This window comes from Rattus norvegicus, chromosome 1, assembly GCF_021556685.1.
Source record: "Rattus norvegicus strain SHRSP/BbbUtx chromosome 1, alternate assembly SHRSP_T2T, whole genome shotgun sequence".
Lineage (NCBI taxonomy): Eukaryota > Metazoa > Chordata > Mammalia > Rodentia > Muridae > Rattus > Rattus norvegicus.
In genome coordinates, this window is record NC_141534.1 from 253,805,280 (window position 1) to 253,824,051 (window position 18,772).

The following is an 18,772-nucleotide window of genomic DNA, read 5'->3' on the forward strand; positions in this document are numbered from 1 at the left end:
CTTCCGATGAGATGTGTTTTCTTTTGTTTGTTTTGTTGTTTTTTGAGACTAGGTTTCTCTGTGTAGCCCTGGCTGTCCTCAAACTCACTATGTAGACCAGGCTGGCCTTGAACTCAGAGATCCACCTGCCTCTGCCTCCCCAGTGCTGGAATTAAAGGTGTGTGCTGCCACTGCCCCCCAGCTGATTAGATGTGGTGGTGGTGGTGGTGGTGGTGGTGGTGGTGGTGGTGGTGGTGGTGGTGATGATGATGATGATGATGATGATGGTGATAGAGAGGACAGTAAGAATTTTGGGGGAAGCTGGTTATGTGTATGGCACAGACTGTGGTAATGGTTACACATGTCTATCTATGATCTGTGTGTATGTGCGTGTGTGTATTATGTTTGTGAGTATAAAGCTATATGTAGATAAAGCATGGGAGGTCCACTATCAACACCAACCATGACACTGGGTAACCCTGGGGTTGTAGACACTTCACAGTCCCTCCTGGGTTTTTGCTGCCTCTGTCCCCACACTGACCTTTCCCATGTCCCTCTTCTCCTTGCTGACCTTCCTCAGAAGAACACACGTGACTGGTTACATCTCGCCCAGGACCCAAGGGGGACTGGGCAGATGTAAGAGGGAGGGGACTAGGGGACTAGATAAACAGGAACAGACTGGAAATGTGAGCATGCGCGTGCGTGCACACACACACACACACACACACACACACACACACACACACACACACACACACCGTTAACAAAACTCCTCAGGCATCCCACACACATTTACACATTACAAACTACAGACAACAAAACTCTACTCTGCTGTGTGTCTGGGCCTTAAACCCCGGGCAGTTGACCCCGAGGGCTGCATCTCCTGAGTGGCAGCCGCTGTGCACCTGCAGCCGTCTATTCTAAAATGAGTAGAGACCAAGTGTGTCCCACAGCCGCAGGTGACTCTGGGCTGGACAGCCAGGACAGGGGACGTCTGTGGAGACCAACAGGACATAGCCCCCTCTCCTGGACACTGAAGAGCCAGGGTTGCCTTAGGGGAGGGAGGTCTCCAGTGGTCATGGAGTGGTGATGTAAGATTCCAATGGGTTCCCAAGGTCTTGAGTGGTTGGCTGGCTCCAAGCCAGAGTCCAGAATTTCTAGGAACATCTCTGCTCTGACATCCATACAAACAGGGTCCCCTCAAAGCCAACCACCCCTCTTGTGGTTGTTCTGGTCACTCCCAAGCATATGCCAACTGTATCCCAGCAGCCTTGATCACAGGACACTTGTGGGGATCCAACCTCGTCACCCCCTTGCCAGGGGCCAGTCTACATCCCAAGGACATGAGGATTGGTTTCGGTAAGAACATGAAGTCGTCTGTCCTACTGGACAGGCTCCTCAGGGTCCCCACCCTCCCATGGTGGAGACTGGGGGAAGCCCATGCTGTGGCTTATCCATGCACCCCCAACCCCACTCACTCACAGGGTCCGCAAGCCATCTAGACCCCGGAACATGCCGCTTCTGACAGACTCCAGCTGGTTGGCGGTCAGGTGCAGCTCGCTGACGGAGGTGGCGCCTTCAAACGTCCCGTCTTCAATCTCTGACACCTTGTTGTTGCTCAGGTTTCTGGGGGAGGAGGAAGGGGAGGACCGTAAGTCCTCTGCATCCAGGAGTCCTCCCTCATTACTTTCAGACGTAGGAACCCCACCCCTGCTCCCAGTGGGTCCTCTGCACACTGCCCTGTCCATCCCGCGCCAGCGTCTTGACCTTCCCACCACCGGGAAACTCACATTTTCTTCAGATGTGAGAGCTTCTTAAACAACCCAGTGGCCTCTAGGATTGAAATCTCATTGTTGTTCAGTCGTCTGTGAAAGGCAAGGAAAAGAACAAACACACACATGTGGTCAACCTAAACACGCTTTTCATGTAGAGGTGACGGCAGGCATGCAGACAGAAGGCCAACTGAGCCCATTCTGCAGGAAAGCTGGACCTTACACTGAGCAAAAGGGAGGGGGTGGTAAATGAGATTTTTTTTTAAATTAAAAATGTAATGAAGGGACAGCAAGCTGTTTTAGTAAAGACGCTTGCCACCTGCTTGAGTTCCGTCCTCTTCTACATGACGGAAGGAGAGAATTGACTCACAAAAGCTGGCTTCTGATCACACACGCACCATGACATGAAAACACACACACACACACACACACACACACACGCACGCACGCACGCACGCACACACACACTCACACACACATGCATGCATGCATGCACGCACTAAACAATGAATACTCGTAAAAAAAGAATGAAAATTTGCACACATAGAAGAGCAATGTGTGTGGAATTTTGCACATGCAGACCCGGGCACACAGATTCAAACTTTTAGATAAATAGCAGTTAAGGGATGACTTAAGCCCTGGCCTGAGATTAAGGACCCTGTCTCCCTACTGAAGTATCCTTAAGGGAAAGCCAGTCATGGTTCAGGCTGGGGACCATTCCTGGATGCCTAAGACTTTTCAAAGGAGACAGGAAAGCAGGAGCAGAGGCCATGGATGAGGGCTGTATCTTGCCAAAACTATCAGCTGGCATGCTCCAGCCAGTGTCTCCCATGACCCCCCACACAGAACTGTCTGGGAAGGGAACCCTACAGAGACTCAGGTAGGTTAATGGGTGCCAGGCACAGGGGGAGGGTGGGCAGCTCAGGGCTCACAGCTCAGTCGTGGACTGGGGGATTCGCTCAGGGATCTTAGAGAGCTTCAGGCCAGAGCACTCCACCACACTGGCCTCACAGCGGCACTTGTGGGGACAGGCCACGTCACTCGTACACTCGCTGTTCAGGTGGTAATCCTCCGTCCCTGTAGTGAGAGCACGGCAGAGTTGAGGGCCTGAGTAGGCTCCAAGCAGCCTAGGGCTCAGCCCCCACGCCCCACCCCTGCCTTCCCTCTACTGCAGCCATACCCACCCCTATCCCCAGCTGGCCTTAGTCCCCCACTCCCCTTACCTGGAATGAAGTACTGCTCTTTGGCTGGGGAAAAAAAGCAAACGCACCAGGCTATAGGAGCAGCCAGGGCAAGCCCATGCCCCGTGGAAGGCACCCCAGGAATGCAGCTGGGACCCTGCCTGAGACGCCTCTCCTCTGCCCATCTTTGTATGTAGAAAGTCTTCCTACAGAACACTCATGTCCCCAGGCCAAATAAAGCTTTCATTTGCACAACATACACAGGCGCTGTGCTAACCTTACGATAGGGTCAAGGTAGGGGTGGCACCAGGCTCCTCCTGAACCAAACACCCAGGAACAGAAGCTGACCCAAACTGCCCACGGCCAGATGCCAAGTGGGCTGCATATACTGAGGCCACTTCTCCATCTTGGTTCTAGAAGGGTCTCCTACTCACTGAGACGCGTCCTAAGCCTCAAACACAGTGACACACAGAAGAACTGGCCTAGAACAGAGGGATGGGAAGCTCTCCATCCACAGCCTCACTGAGCCAACCACCCCAAGGCCGTGATAAAGTGATGGGCAAGACAGAGGAACCATCCCATCCAAGACAAATGCAGGCCCACACCGCCCTAGCAAGTCCCAAAGTGCCTGAGGACATCTTTGCTAAGAGCTAAGTTTGCTGGGCAACACTAAGTGCACAGGCCCACTGGAGACATAGGTGGCCCTTACCTGAGCACCGGAACTTCTTGCTTTTGATCTGCCCGATACGCTTGTTGGCAAGGCGCCGGGGGCTGGCACAGCGGGCCCCAGTTGTCTCAATGGGGTTGGTACGTAAGAAGTCTGCCAGCCACTTGAGGTTACAGTCACAGATGAAAGGGTTCTGGGCCAGATGCCTGTCCAAAGGAAGAAATGGACTGTCAGAGACCAGGGTTGCTGACCTATACCCAAACAAGGCTCTGTAACCATCTGGGGTTAGGTCAGTGCTTGTGGCCACAAGAAAGGGAGGACCTCTGTGTTTGTCTAGTCCTTCACAGAGGAAGGACTCTTCAGTGGAGACTGCAGCTTTCTGAAGAGCCAGCCTCACTCCCCCCAAGCCTCTCTGTCCCTCTGCCAATCCCCCTCTCTGTTCTTTGACTTGAAAGTCTAACAAACTCTGCCAGAGCATGACAAATACAGAGGTGGATGCCCACAGCCAACCGTTGAACTGAGAATGGGGTTCTCATTGGAGGAATTAGAGAAAGGACTGAAGGAGCTGAAAGGGCTTGCAACCCCATAAGAACCATAGTACCAACCAACCAGAGTTCCCAGGGACTAAACCACCATCCAAAGAGTACACATGGACAGACCCATGGCTCCAACTGCATATGTAGCAGAGGATGGTTTTGTTGGGCACCAATGGGAGGAGAAGCCCTTGGTCCTGCCAAGGCTCAACCCCCCCCACCCCCCCAGTGGGTGGTTGGGTGGGGGAACACCCTCATAGAAGAAGGGGGAGGGAAGATGGGATAGAGGGCTTCTGGATGGGAAACCTGGAAAGGGTATAACATTTGAAATGTAAATAAAAAAATATCCAATAAAAAAAAAATCTCATGAGCATGAATGAGGAGAGACAGGGCGGAGAGACTGACAGACCAGCCTGCTCCTTCCTGATGAAGCAGCTAAGGGGACAGAACACCAAGCCAGACATGGCCTCTGGGCCTCCCTAAGTCTGTGATCTGGGTTTCTTTCCCTCCTACAGCCTCAGGCAGCCCGTCCCCTGCACCGCAATGCTGAAAAGCAGTGGGACCAGGGCTGGAGACTGGGTCTGTCTGCATTCACCTGGCCCAAGAAACATCTGCGTCCTTCCAGCAGTTTTTCACCCCAGGAAAGATCGGCAGACAGGTAACCTCTGAAGAGGCTTATTCAGTCCCCTGCCAGCTTCCTGCTTCTGGTGAGGAAGCAAAGGTGTGGAGAGCAGCTAACAGTGGTGGCCGCTACCCTTCATACCACCCCAGCAAGTCAGCCACCGGTTCTTTTTTTAAAAGATTTATTTCATTTTTAATTATATGTATGCATGTCCCTATGGGCATGTGTACTTGTGTGCAGATGTCTGAGGAGGTCAGAGGTGGGTCGCCTGGTGTGGAGTGATGAAAACGGAACGCCTCTGCGGAAACAGTAACCACGCTTAATCACGGAGCCATCTCTCTGTCAAGCCCAGACCCACCACTTCTGAAACGTGCCAACAGCAGTCCTACAGACCTGCATCTGGGCACTGTCCCTCTGAGCATGTCCTTCAGAGAGGACTGTCAGAATGAAGACAGCCAGGGGACAGTATCCCCTGGGCCTGTCCTGGCTCCCACCCTTGAGTCAGAACGATTACACACAATACCGAACTAGGTGTGAAGGGTCATGGGGTCGGGGCAGGGCAGGGCTACCTCTCCAACTGAGAGTCATCATCCAAGCTATGACCCACTGCTAGGAACCGCTGTGCTCTCAGAGCCTAAGTGTGACCCTGGGGCAGGGTCTGTACCCGGCTCAGTCTAGACTTTGGACACCCTTCCTCCCATCCAACGGCTCCTTTGCCCAGTCTCTCAGCCCTGGGAAGCTGAACAGGCTCTGCACTGACCCAGCTTTCTCCCTCTTTGCCTGCCTGAGTCTTCTCTTCTTATCTCCAGGTCCCTCCCCACCTCTGCATCCCACTCAGTGGGCAAGAGGATGTAATGTTGACTTGCCAGACTGACTGAACTGCTTGAGACATGGAAGGATTTGGGGTCTGCTAAGGGGACCTCCCAGCTTCCCCTCACCCCAGTCTGTGTCCTGGTACACCCTGCCCATGCTAGACTGACAGCATAGGCAGACAATGCTTTCCAATCAATGTGACAGGCCAGAATGTGAGGCTTTTGAGAATGAGTCGTTCGGATATAAAACAACCTAGAAAACTTGAACTGACCGTAGGCCAGTGGTTTCAGCAGGGTTTCCAGCAGTCTTTCACCCCAGGAAAGATCAGTGGTTTCAGTACAAACTTGAAGGTTTTGACATGAGTTGGATTTGTGTGTATGGGTGTGTGCTCTGCTGGAGAAGGAATCCAGGGCTTTGTGGGAAACTGGGTAAGAGCTCTACCAGAGGAAGACACCGTCCTCAAATCGGATATTTTAACACTTCCAAGGGGCACCACAGCTGGGGAGGACAGAAGGACATTCTCCATATAAAAGACACACCTGAACACATGTGTCCCTGTGGCTACACACTGAGTGTGGCAGACACTCTGACAGTGGAAAGAGACAGCCCTGAATCTCCTCACACATAAGGAATGACAGGGAGAAAGAAGCCCTTAGCAACAGACATTCTAGTGGACAAGATTCACCATTAAGGAAATGCTGGCTTGGAAGCCACAGGGAGACACCACTTCATACCCACGGCGTGGCTACAATCAGACGATTTCAAAAGACACACAACGCGGGGTTGGGGATTTAGCTCAGCGGTAGAGTGCTTGCCTAGCAAGCGTGAGGCCCTGGGTTCGGTCCCCAGCCCCGAAAAAAAGAAAAAGAAAAAAAAAGATACACAATTCAGAGTGTTGCTGAAGCTAGGACAGCACTGGGTATGGCACGGCACCGTGGTGAAGGGTGTGTGCTGTGCTGCAGACCCGTGGAAGCTCCTTGACTAACCGTAAACTCGTTGTGTGACCCAGTGACTCTGGGAAACACTGATCTACGGTGAGCTGTAAGCCAGCACGCCCAGCAATGGTGTTCACTGCAGCTGAACCTGGAAATGACCCGAAAACACTTCATCCGGGTGGAGTGAATGATACTTGGCTCCTCTGACACCTTGAACATTGTTTGTCAATAACAAAAGCCACTCTTCTGTCTCTATTTTCTTATGAGTCAGATCAAGGAAAACACGGAAGATTCGAAAGCCTCAAAACATTCTGCTACACAAAAGAAGTCAGTTACCAAATGTAGCCTGTTGCATGACTCCGCCTTATAAAACAGTCAGAAAAGTCAGTCCCCAGATGGGAACACAGCCCACAGGCTGCCTGGGGCTGAGCTGGAAATGGGCACAAGAAATCAGGGAGGCTGACGGAAACCTTCCAGCACTGAATTGTGGACAGCTTTGTGGATTTACTGAGCCACTGAGTTGCTCTCTTAGAAGAGGTAAACTTGATGTGTGTGAGTCGCACCTCAGCAAAGCTATCTTGGCTTGTTCGCTTGCACTGTGACTCAACCCCTTCATTTGAACGCTGAGTGGCTAAGTGGGAACTCTTGGTCTCCAGTGCTCGGCCTCAGGGACAGCTGGGCCAATAGGCATCCAGCGTTTTGCTTGACTTTATGGCTGGGTTGGCAAAACTGCAGCAAACCCATTACTGCAGCTCTGCAGCTCATAAGCCTGGGTGCTGCAAGGGAATCACGCAACGGCTCACGGCATGGCGAGATTGCCTCTGCACTTAGCCAGGGCGCTGGACCGCCCTGGAGCTACAGGAAGAGAAGCTGGACCGCAGCTCAGGTTTGCACGTCTTTTGCTCTGGTTCCAAATTCCAATTCTGTTGTTAATAGGAGCAGGTACTTATGGAAGTCTAGCTTTGCTTTGCAGCCTTAGAGAAGTCTATTCTACGGAAGTACAGTTGAGGAAATCAGCCATTTTTAAAGGATGAGACCCGATGCTGTTCAACCTTGGGGCGGGGGTGGGGGTTGGGTGGAATCTCAGGGCATCTTCCACCTCAAATCCCTCTGAATAAAAATACAGCCAATGAGCCCTGCTTCCATAGGGCCACTGTTGTTAAGCAACGGAATGCACTCAAAGAACCTGGGTCCCTCCATCCCATCCCCCACCCCAAGGCTTCCTACCTACCGGTTCAAGCCATTGAGCCCTTTTAGCATGCTTCTGCCAAGACTCTGCCAGCTAAACTGAAAACAACCATCATACCCATCTCTCACCGTAACCTCTAACTCCACATGAGTGGAGGTTCCCCACGGACAGCTTACTCCTCTCACTGCCTGTAAGTAAATTAATTAGCGGGAGTCAGGCTGCAGGTGCATGTGTGGGCTTAATGAGTTTGTCCTCGTGGCTGACATCGACTGCCGTGCAGAGTCCCCAGGGAGTGGGTGTCTGTCATACGTTTAACTCAACCTGTCCAGCCTCACACAGATGTCGTCTGTCGCTGAGCAGCACCACCAGGGACCACTCTGACCACAGAGGCCATGGGAGGAGATCAACAGTGTCCATTATATACGGGCTACCTGGCCCACATTAACCCATCCAGACAGACCCCAGTGAGCAGGAGGGAGGGGGCGGAGGACCTGAGTGTTAGCAGCGAGCAGGTGAACATCTCTGGGTAGGAGAGTACTCTAGCCATGGTCTTAGGACTCATGGTTAATGACCAACCACAGCAGCAGTGAATTCACTAGACTGGGCTTCCAGAATCATCACCTCAGGACCCCGATTCATCAGCGGCCCTTGAGGCCATCTACAGTTAGTGGTTCTTCTTCCAACAAAAACAATCAAAGGAAGGAAGGGTCTAGTTTCTATTCCCCCCAATCCCGTGGGTTTAAGAAGGATAAAGTCCACACTGGTGGGACGGGATGGCAGAGGAAGGTAAAAAGAAAGCCAGGGTCACCGGGAGTTAGGAAGCAAATAGAGAAGGATGTCACCCACATTCAGGGTAGGGCTTCCCACCTCAGTTTAACCTTTCTGGAAACACCTTCATAGACATACCCTGCCGTGTGTTTCCATGGTGATTATAAATCCAGTCAGGTGACAATGAACTTAACCACCACGGAGGTCAACGGCTGTTTCATTAAAAAAAAAAAAAAAAAAAAAAAAAAGGCAACCAGACAGACATCTCATGCTTCAGAAAACCTCTTGCCAAGAAGCAATCTATTATCAATCAAACACAAAACCAAACAGGCTCCTAGATCCAATATTCATTCTAGAAGGATAACAGAGGCCAGGGGGATTTGTGACATGGTAACGTATTTCCAATGCTGGAGTGTCACCTATGAATGAATGACAGGGAACGAAGGCAATGGAGGCCCCCTTGCTGTATAGTGCCCTTGGAAAGTGTTCCCAGGCTGTGCTGATGTCTTGGGGAGGGGTGAAAACGTCAGGAGACCATGCCAGCTGGGTGTGAGTCACTGGCAATAGCCTCCCGAGGTATCTGTTTTAGAACTGATTCATTTGGAGGGACACATGTGCCATGGCATATTTGTGGAGGTCAAAGGACAGCTAGTAGGAGTCAGTCCTCTTTCCACCATGTGGGTCACAGCAATTGAACTTAAGTTTTGGTGGCAAGTGTTTTTGCCTGCTGAATGATTTCACTAGCTTCCTAGGGCTGGCGCTCTCTCTCTCTCTCTCTCTCTCTCTCTCTCTCTCTCTCTCTCTCTTTCTTCTCCTCTCCCTCCCCATCCCTTCCTCCCTCTTTCTCCATCCTAAGGTGAAGAAACTCCTCTGCCATATGCTCCCATCTGCCCAAGAACCCAGTGACCGTGAGCTGAACCGTCTGAAACAGTGAGCCCAAAGAAGTTTCTCCTCCTCAGCTGCTGGTATGGGGCATTTCCTGCCACATCAAGGAGGAAAAAAACTGACTCATGTCTAGAGGTGAAGAACGGCTGTAGAAACACATCAACCCTGTTGCACAGGCCACATCAAATCTTGATTACAACAGAGAATGAAAATCTGTCTGACCCACACAAGACAGGCAGAAATTCAAATGCTGGCTTAAATGTTTAATGGTATCAGAGAATTGGCTATTACGTTTTTAAACACACTAACAGTCTTGCAGGGTTTGCTCATTTTGTAGTGCTGAGAGTAGAACCCAGGACCCATGCATGCACTTTGACCCTGAACTGTATCCCCAGTCCTTGTGGCTGCATTGCGTAAGAATCTGTATCTTGCAGCAAGCGATTCAGAGGCCAGACAGAGGACAGACAATGGCTGGCTGGCATTTGCTTCCAACCAGTTTGGGTGGTGTGGAAAAGGTGGGTGGAGACAAGCCAGACTGGGCTGGAGTTAAAGTTGGTAATGAGCCACTTGGGGCTTTACCGCTTCTGCTATGATTCTCAGTCTCCACAGCCAGGAACACAGATCCCCACAGCAAGGGAGCACTACATCCCATAGCAACAGAGTACAGCATTACACAGCCCAGGAACACAGCTCTCCACAGTAAGGGAGTACAGATCTCCGTAGAGAGGGAGCACTGCATGCCCCAGCAAGAGAGCACTGCATGCCCCAGCAAGGGAGCACTGCATGCCCCAGCAAGGGAGCACTGCATGCCCCAGCAAGGGAGCACTGCATGCCACAGTGAAGAGACTAGATTCAGTGCTTTCTGATTTCTGTTTCCCATCAGATTCAGCATTACCACTCTCCAGATGCACCATTACTTAATGAACTTCCAAGAAAAGAACGTGTTGCTGATTAAATGACATGCCATCCCTGAGAACACAGAGCTGTTAATGTGGAAACACAGCTTAGAATCCAGAGACGCTGTTAACGTCGCCATTAGTAAACCCCAGCTGGCGTTTAGCCGACATCTCTGTGAGCTTATCACATTGCAAACACCTGTAAATCTCATAACAACTGTGTCAAGATGCCCCTGCTTTACGAATAGATAAAAGAAGGCCCAGAGGAGCGAATTAACTAGTCCTAGGGTCACCTGGCCAATAGGACTCTTCACTGCTCTGTGACCCAGGATCATTCAAGAGTCTGTAGACATCTTTCCTCAGTGGGAGGACACCTCACTCTACACAGTAGCCCAGCAGAGGGCGCTGCTTGGACCCCCAATGTTGTAACCACACTAGATTCACCTGCTGGGGAGAAATAGAAAGAGGGGAAGCTCACAGTGTCTGGATGGCCCGCAGGGAGGTGAAGGTGCCCTTGGCGAGACTCTGGATCTTGTTGTCATATAGGGAGAGCAGAGAGAGGTTCTGCAGGTCCTGGAAGGCATCAGGCCGGATGCAGTTGATCTTGTTGGCATTCAGAAGCCTGTAGGCAGAGCCAGGCTGGGAGGTAAGAGAGAGGCAAGGCCTGACCCTTTACACAACCTGCACTATCCTGGCTCTGGACACTGGTGCTGTCAGGCCACTCCACAGTGCCTTCTCCATCCCTGTCCTCATGCTGGGGCTCCAAGTTGACTGCAGGATAGCACAGAAGCAAAGAGGTTCTTCCTTCCCAAGATCCCACAGCGTCCCCATGCACACACAGGGCTGTTTCAATGTAGTATTGCCTGGGTCTAAATTCCTGGCCTGAATTCTCTTGACTCCAGGAGGCAGAGCTGACCTGGGGACCCCTGTAAGAGATATCCCTGTCCCCAAGGAACACAGGTCACATCTCATGAGCCTCTGGGTCCTGGTGCCTAGCAAACAGCTCTGAGCCTGCCTCAATCTCCACATCTGGCTGCATAGCCTTCCTGGGGCAGGCTGTCTTCATGTCTCAGGTGGGTCTTGTACCACAAGTGTGTTGTAAACTGAAGTTCCCAGAAAAAGTCACACACATGTTAAAGATTCCCCAAGGCTGGTGGCCCCACTAGGACCTCATGATTGGGGAGAGTTTTGGGATATTGACGATCCAGAGACAAATTCTCTTGGACTGTTCCCACCTCAGAACCTGCCCTGGCACCCTGAGTACTATCAGGTCAGACTTTTGGGCTATATTAACAGGCTTAGTTTCTCCCAACCCCAAAGCTGAGAATACCATCAGACAGCATCTGAAACCTATGGCAAAGAGCAGAGAGATGGGGGTTTGTGTCTCTGGGAAGCCGGAGGGATGTGGAGCCAAGGATACCCTCGAATCGTTCCTTACAGCAGCTGGAGGGTGTACAGGCCTCCAAATACACCTCGGGGCAAGTCTGTGATCTTGTTGCCATAGAGGACCCTGGAGAAAAGGCAGCAGAGAGGGAGATCAGAGGGCAGCTTTGTCAAGCCCCAGGAGGGCTCTCCACCAATCTGGTTCCTATAGTATCTTGCCAGCAGGTGGCAGTAATGAGTCTTCAAGCGGCCCACCTCCGGGAGGCAGGAAGGTACTCTCCCCGCTAGGGTTAGATTTCTGCAACCGGGGTGTAATTTTGTTCCCGTGTCCACCCCGTCTGCCCTTCCCCACCCCCAGTGAACCCCACAGAAGTCTGCAGAGGTGCCCTTCCGAAGGACCTCATGAGAAAGTAATTCAGTCTCAGAGCCAAAGGAGAAACTGTCTCCGGGCAGGAGGGATGAACATATTTTCAGAGAGACGTAGGGGGCAGAAATAGAACGGCAGACAGCACGTGCGATAGGTGGTGGGATTTCGAGTGGTGTATTTTTACACTTTGATATTTGCAGAGTTTTTGCACACTGAGCATGAATGAATCCTGTGTATAACGAGAGGGCGGGAGGAGGGGGAGGAGCACAGGATTTAAAAAATCATGCGGAGCGAGGAGTCAGCGTACACTTCACTCCTGGTGTAATCAGTCAGAGTGAAAGGCCTGCGTGTCCTCTCCTCAGATATGACTTGGAGATCCTCCCCAGAGGCGGGCACGGTAGGGTAAAGGCCCTGTGGTAGGGACGGTGTGGGGTCAGGCAAGAAGGTGAGTTGAATGGGGAGGGAACAAGACGGCAGCCTACGGGAAGACAACCAGACTCAAGGCTTGGTCAGATGCCTGTCCCTGAGCTGTGCCAGGTGCTGCAGGGTAGAGATGGACTAGAGGGAGACACTGGGCAGAAAGACAAAGCCAGGGCTGGCTATGGGGGAAATAGATAACATAGGGCTTGTGTGTCTGATCCCAGCATGTAGTTTCCTAGAGAGTAGGAAGCTGGCCTTGACCCCAGGAGTGATAGGGATCTATTGAAATGGACCTTTTGTCTCTTCTAAACTGGCATGGTCCAATGTAAGGTATTGGTATATCACAAGAGGAAAAAAAAAAAAAAAACCCTACAGGCCACGGAAGGTCTGCTCATCCTGACTGTACCAGGGCACGCTCAGGCTGTCGTGCACAGATGTGAGGGCTGCACACTGCACAGCTTCACGGGCCCCGGTCACAGCTGGCAGAACCTATCGTCTTGGGCTCTCCTCCAAAAGAAGGCACGCATAGAAGCGGGGAGCTGACAGCCTCCTTTCTTCCCTGGCAGTAAGATGTCCATTCCATTCCGCTTGCCGGGTCACTGGGCCACGAGATCCTGTGTCTGCCCTGCCCAGTGCCTGAGAGCATCACAGGGTTCTGAACCATGGGAAGCTTGACCAGCTACGGAGCCCGTCAGACCTGGGTGTTCTACTCACAGGGAATTCAAGGAGCGGAGGCCTTGGAAGGCATCGGGTGCAATCTCAGCAATCTGGTTGTTACTCAGGTCTCTGTAAAGGGAGCAGGGAGAAGGCGGCTGCACCCCAAGGCTGCAGGCCTGGTTTCGATACTTCCCAACCACGTGGGGCAGTGGGTTCTTTAAAATAAAAATGTCAACTACCCACTCAGGTGAACACCTACAGGCTACTTCCTCAGTCCCTCTGCTCAGGAAAGGACATTCTGCCTGGGCCCTAAGGCCTTTCACTGCCATGATAAAGTGACAAGCAGCTTCGGACATGGACCAGGCTTGAATATGGCTCCCCCATCCAGGCCTCACAGTCACTGTCACCCACATCCCAGACAACAGCCCCGTGCAGGGAGTCAAGGTCTATGCCTAGGCTGTGAGACAGTCTGACCCAGACCCTTCCTCCAGACAGCTGGAGACTGCCAGGAGAGGCTGGGACTCACATCCTGCGCAGCTTTCTGTAGGGAGAGAAGGCTCCTGGTGGGATGGATTTGATACCGTTCAGCTCCAGGCGGCTGCAGGGAGAGGGAGTGTGAGAAGTTGTTACTAAGGGTCATCTTTAGTAACAAACTATTGGTCCCTCCCCTCCCCTGTGGGACCAGTGTTTGGCAGGGAGAGGGACACATGCTGTGATCTGGGCCCCCAAATCCCGGTCTTGGCCTTCTGTGGCTGAAGGGACCCCATGGTGATGCTGCACTAAGAAACCCATGCTGGCAGCCCCATCCGACTGGGTTGGGTGTGGACCTCGAAGGGATAGCCTCTCCCCACTGCTTGCGAGCTTCCCAGCCTTGTACAGGGAGCTCGACTTGCTCAAGGAAGCAGCTTCTCTGTTTGCTCCTGAGAATGATGGGGAAGCTCAGGGTGGCACCACCCCTCTTCACTGGTGGAGAGAACTTGGCTGAACAGCAGAACAGCTTAGCCCTGCACTCACATCTCGGTCATCGTCTCCGGAAGGTTAGCAGGGATGGCAGTGAGGCCTTTGCCACGGCAGTCCACGATGCCATTGCTACAGCTGCACATGGCTGGGCAGGAACCGGATGAGAGGGTGCAGGCAGGTATTTGTGCAGCCTCCCCCTGGCCTGCAGAAACAGTAGGTATGATATGGGAGAGTCTCACACTATGGCTCCCCCTCCAGATCTGCTGCTGGGAGAGCATAGGGACACAGTCTGTGGAGGAGGCTCATTCACAGGAGCTCCCCAGGGGTGCAAGGACAAGAGAACACACTGACCTGTGCTTAGGGTCCCTGAAACTGGCTGAACAGAGCTGATGGCTCTTGAGGCTGATTCCTATGCTAGAAAATTCTATTCTAGAATCCTGAAGCCCTAAATCACCCAGCCTTCTGGAGTCAGGATCCCATGTCCACGGGAGCTGTGCTTATTGAGCACCGGCTCAGTGCTCACACCAAAAGTCTCGAGTGAACCCTCCTGCACTACCCCTGGAAGAGAGTTCTATCACCATCTGTGCCTGTGACACCCTTTACCTGGTAGAAATTGACCTGGCTCAATGACTAAGTGTCAAAAGTGATGTCAGAGCTCATGTTTTTAAACACGGGGATAATAAGTTACAAGAAGCTCAACTTTTAAGTGCTCAGTTGATCGATAGACTACCCAGAAGCACTTCCAGCCCCACGAAGGTCCCCTTACCCCCTTCCTGAAGGACATCGCTATCCGAGATGCAGCACCTGAGATCCCTAACTCTTGTTTGTGAAGTTCACCTTCATGGCATCACTTGGAGGGTCTCCCCCACTTATAAACCCTTTGAGATTCACCCTGTTGTGAAGAACTTTGCCCTACTAACTGCTGAACAGCATTTCCACTTTGTGACAATGCCATCCTTAGTATATCCACTCCCCATAGGGGCTGAGTTCTGATGTCCCCACACTGGAAGCCAAGGGGAGCAACCCATTAAAGTGGCTGCCACCACAGGGGGCGAGGGGTGGCACTGGGGGTGGGGACAAAGGGGAAGGGGAAAAACAGGAGTGATTGATTGGTATAAGGAGCAGGAGAAGGCATGGGGTGGAGGCAGAGGGAACAGAGACTGGGGCAGAAGGGGACAGAGAGTGGAAGAAAACAAAAGAGATGGGTGAGAACAGAAGGGAAAACCTAGGCAACGGGGAGGGGAAGATGACAGACAAGAGGTGGAGGGCAGAGAGAGGAGATGACAGGGGGCAGACAGTGTAGGTGCTCATCATAAGCAAGGGGGTGGGGCAGAAGGATGCAGCAGGCAGGGCAGGCAGGGCAGCAAGCAGAGGACAAAGACACGGGACACAGCACCCACCTGAGCAGCTGAACTCACTCTTTTGCACCTCTGCCACATTGAGGCCCCGAAGGCTGGCGGGCCCAGAGCACTGGGTGAAGAGCCCGATGGTGGGCCTCTGTCTCAGCCACTGCGAGAGCCAGGCCAGGTGACAGTCACAGAACAGGTGGTTGGAGTGCAGCCGGCTACAGGAGGAGAGCAGCTCACAGCAACAGGGCCCCGTGGATCCATCAGCAGCCGCCTCCTCCTCCTCCCTTCCCCGACCCGGAGGCCTCCTCGGTGTTTGACTCAGTCCCAACTCAGGACTGCCCACTTCCTGGCTCCCTTCTCTCCCAGCCTGGCTTCATATCTCAGGGGTCACAAGGTCCCTTGCCCAGATCACCCACCTCAACTTCAAGGACAAAACCAAGTCATTTGTTGTCCAATGGAAAAACAAGAACAAGAAACTTTGGGCGACTGTCAATTTCAAACCCCTGGCTACCCTGGCTGGCCCCTGGGCTGTAGAGGGTAGCCCCACCCACACCCACACCCGCTGCCCAGGTGACTCACAAGGTCCGAAGCTTGGGCATATGGTTGAAACTGGACACAGGGATGGTGGTGATGTTGTTGTTGTTCAGGGTCCTGAAAGGAAAGGCGCAGATGAACATTTAACACCCACCCAGCAGGGATTTACAGGAGATTTGTCTGCTCATATAAAGTCTCTCATGCCGGCTGTGACAGTTTACCTAAAGAGGGACCAGCCATGCTCTGGGTATGGAGGACAGCCCAGAGCTGAGCAGGTCACTGTACTCTTGCCACCCCATGGGCTCTAAGTCCAGGAGAACAGGGAGCTGGAACCGAGAAGGGCCAGCTTACACACACACAGGAGAAGAGCCATAGCTTAACCTCCGTGGTGGGAAACCACCCAAACCTCCTATTTGGGAGGACTTTGAGCAATAAAACCTACACAGCAGCTGAGGTGTGACCCTGAGCTTGAATTCCTGCATCAGCTCCCCATCCATGGCCTGCCCTGGGTTTTACTCACAGAACCTCCAGTCCCCGTAGGGCACGGAAGGCCCCTTCCTCGATGCAGCTGATCTGGTTCTTGTCCAGCTGTCTGTAAAGCAGAGGGGCACTGTGAGGAGGGGAAACGTTGCGCAGAGCAAGGGCTGAACGTTTTGACAGAGCACACCATTATTTTCAAAGAAGAGAGTAATGGTGTCAGCCCAAAGGAACTATTAATAAAAGTCGGTTTCCTCTTATTTTCAGCTAAAACAGTAAATTGAAATAAAAGCCCTCATCCACTCCTCTACCCAGCCCCGTTTCTCCCTTGGGAAGCAGGCACCCCTCCCTCAGATTTTGGAGACCACCTAGAGTGTGTTGGCAGCTGACGAATGAGAGTCACCCAGGAGGAATGGCAGCAGGGGCTGGCAGACAGAATTCTGCTGAATGCCAAGTGAGGTCGGCTAGCCCTGGCTACCTGGAGTGCTGCTGTCAGAGCAAATGGAAGCTGTGATCTGAGTTCAGTGGGAAAGAATGTGCTGATCGATTACCAATGTCTGCCCAGGCACGGGAGGGGTGCGTGTGACAAGCATGCCAGGCATTTGCCATTTCTGTTTGTAGCCAGACCTCAGGAGGTGGTAAGCCTGGACTAGAATAAATTTGAATACTAATAAACTATTGCATTTAAACGGTACTCAGCAGAGCGTCCGCATTTCCTCATCTCACTTCAACCTCAGAATAAGCTTGTGGGGGGCACATTGTTTTCCCCAACAATGTATGAAGGCTCCGTAATGTTCACTGACTTGCAGCAGCTTGTGCAGTATCACTAGAGGAGACTAAAACCAGCTGCTGATCCAAAAGAAACCAGGGGACACTGGAAAACGAGGGGCTGAGAACATGGCCTGGCATCCCAATACCCTCTGAGCACAGACTGGCCGTCACAATCATGGCTTAAAGATAAAGATGTGCCAGGACGACCAGGCCAAGCCTCTACTCACAGATTTTTGAGGTCTGTGGCTCCTCGGAAAGCCTTTCTGGGCACAGCCTGGAGAGAATTCTCACTCAGGTCCCTGGGGGACAAACAGAGACAAAGCGGGTACCAGTCAGGGGAGTCATGGTGAGAAGTGAGGTCACTGGCTTCATCGGTGATCCCACTCCAGAGCCTGGATGGGCTCTAGGTTGCTTTGTCAACTGTGACTGAATGAATTAATGGTAGTTACAGGGGAGCTTTCTGTCCTGACAGACACGGGGACATTGTCCCCAGTCACCTCCCCACTGGGCAGAGGATGGTTAGAGAGAAGCTCCCAGTATCTGTGATCAGCACTAGCAGGCCCCATGGTTGACTGAACCCCAACCACATAGGAGGGAGTTGAACAGAGGTTCATTGGAAGGCGCTCTCCACGGCCCTCAGTGGCTCTGCTTTCCCCTCTATTTTGCTGGTAAGAGAGCTGTGACTGCTGGAGGAGACAGACCCATGTGGCTCGCCCAGTCTTGAACTAGGCTGGCTCTGATTCCAAGTCTACTCTGGGGGATCGCAGAGAGCAGAGCAAAAGGAAGTCTAGGTCTCTTGGGGACCACGTCACAAACCAAGGCTCTCTGCCCACTTCCTGCTGGCTGTGCAGTTCCAGCTAGCTCCCTGCTGACCCCAGCAATTACAGGAGAAGCCCAGGTTTGACCCCCAGCTACTTCAGAACCCAGATCACCAACTCTCCTTTTTGTCTTGTTTGTTTTTGAGGCAACTGATGATACAACCATCAGTGGGCAATTGAAGGATGCTCAAGGGAATGCCAGCAGGTAGCGAGAGCACTGCGGAGAGGAGGGACAGGACACTAGGTGTTCTTGAGCCTACATAGTGTTAGACCCTCGGCTACACCATTTCCCCTCTTCTCATGTATGGAATGCACAGGCTGGACCAAATGTTCTCTAAGCATCCAGTGGGATCCCCCACATGTGAGGGCTCAGAGACACATGCTGAATGTTGGAGAACCCCATCCATTCCTGTGTTGGAGCCTTGTCACAGAAATGATGGTGCTGGGAGGTGGAGCCTGCAGGAGGCCTACACCAGGGACAAGCTCTCAGGAACAGGATTGGAGTCTAATGGAAAGAAACCCCAGAGGGCTGCTGGGAAGGCCAAGGACCTAAGGGTACTCAACCTGCAAGCTGTCTTCTGCCCTCCATGTTGTGTGCCATGGGACAGGTACCTCTCCTCCAACACACACACACACACACACACACACACACACAGATACACAACAAGATACACAGAAACAGACACATACATACACACAGATACACACATACAGACACACACACAGTCACATGTAGATACACACACACAGACACACATACACAGATACACACCCAGATACACAGAAACACACACAC

The 18,772-nt window shown here is 52.4% G+C and overlaps 1 protein-coding gene across 2 annotated transcripts in view; it reads right to left on the minus strand.

Moving 5' to 3' along the window:
- The window catches only part of Slit1 (slit guidance ligand 1), a 147,609-nt gene that overhangs the window by 40,146 nt on the left and 88,691 nt on the right, over positions 1 to 18,772 (minus strand). For both annotated transcript variants that reach the window (XM_087587285.1, NM_022953.2), the window contains 14 exon segments: positions 17,386 to 17,457; positions 16,431 to 16,502; positions 15,956 to 16,027; positions 15,428 to 15,591; positions 14,082 to 14,229; positions 13,594 to 13,665; positions 13,125 to 13,196; positions 11,679 to 11,750; positions 10,719 to 10,862; positions 3,642 to 3,805; positions 2,975 to 2,998; positions 2,684 to 2,828; positions 1,770 to 1,844; positions 1,462 to 1,605 (listed from right to left, as the gene is read on the minus strand). In XM_087587285.1, coding sequence (XP_087443411.1) covers positions 1,462 to 1,605; positions 1,770 to 1,844; positions 2,684 to 2,828; positions 2,975 to 2,998; positions 3,642 to 3,805; positions 10,719 to 10,862; positions 11,679 to 11,750; positions 13,125 to 13,196; positions 13,594 to 13,665; positions 14,082 to 14,229; positions 15,428 to 15,591; positions 15,956 to 16,027; positions 16,431 to 16,502; positions 17,386 to 17,457 — 1,440 coding nt within the window.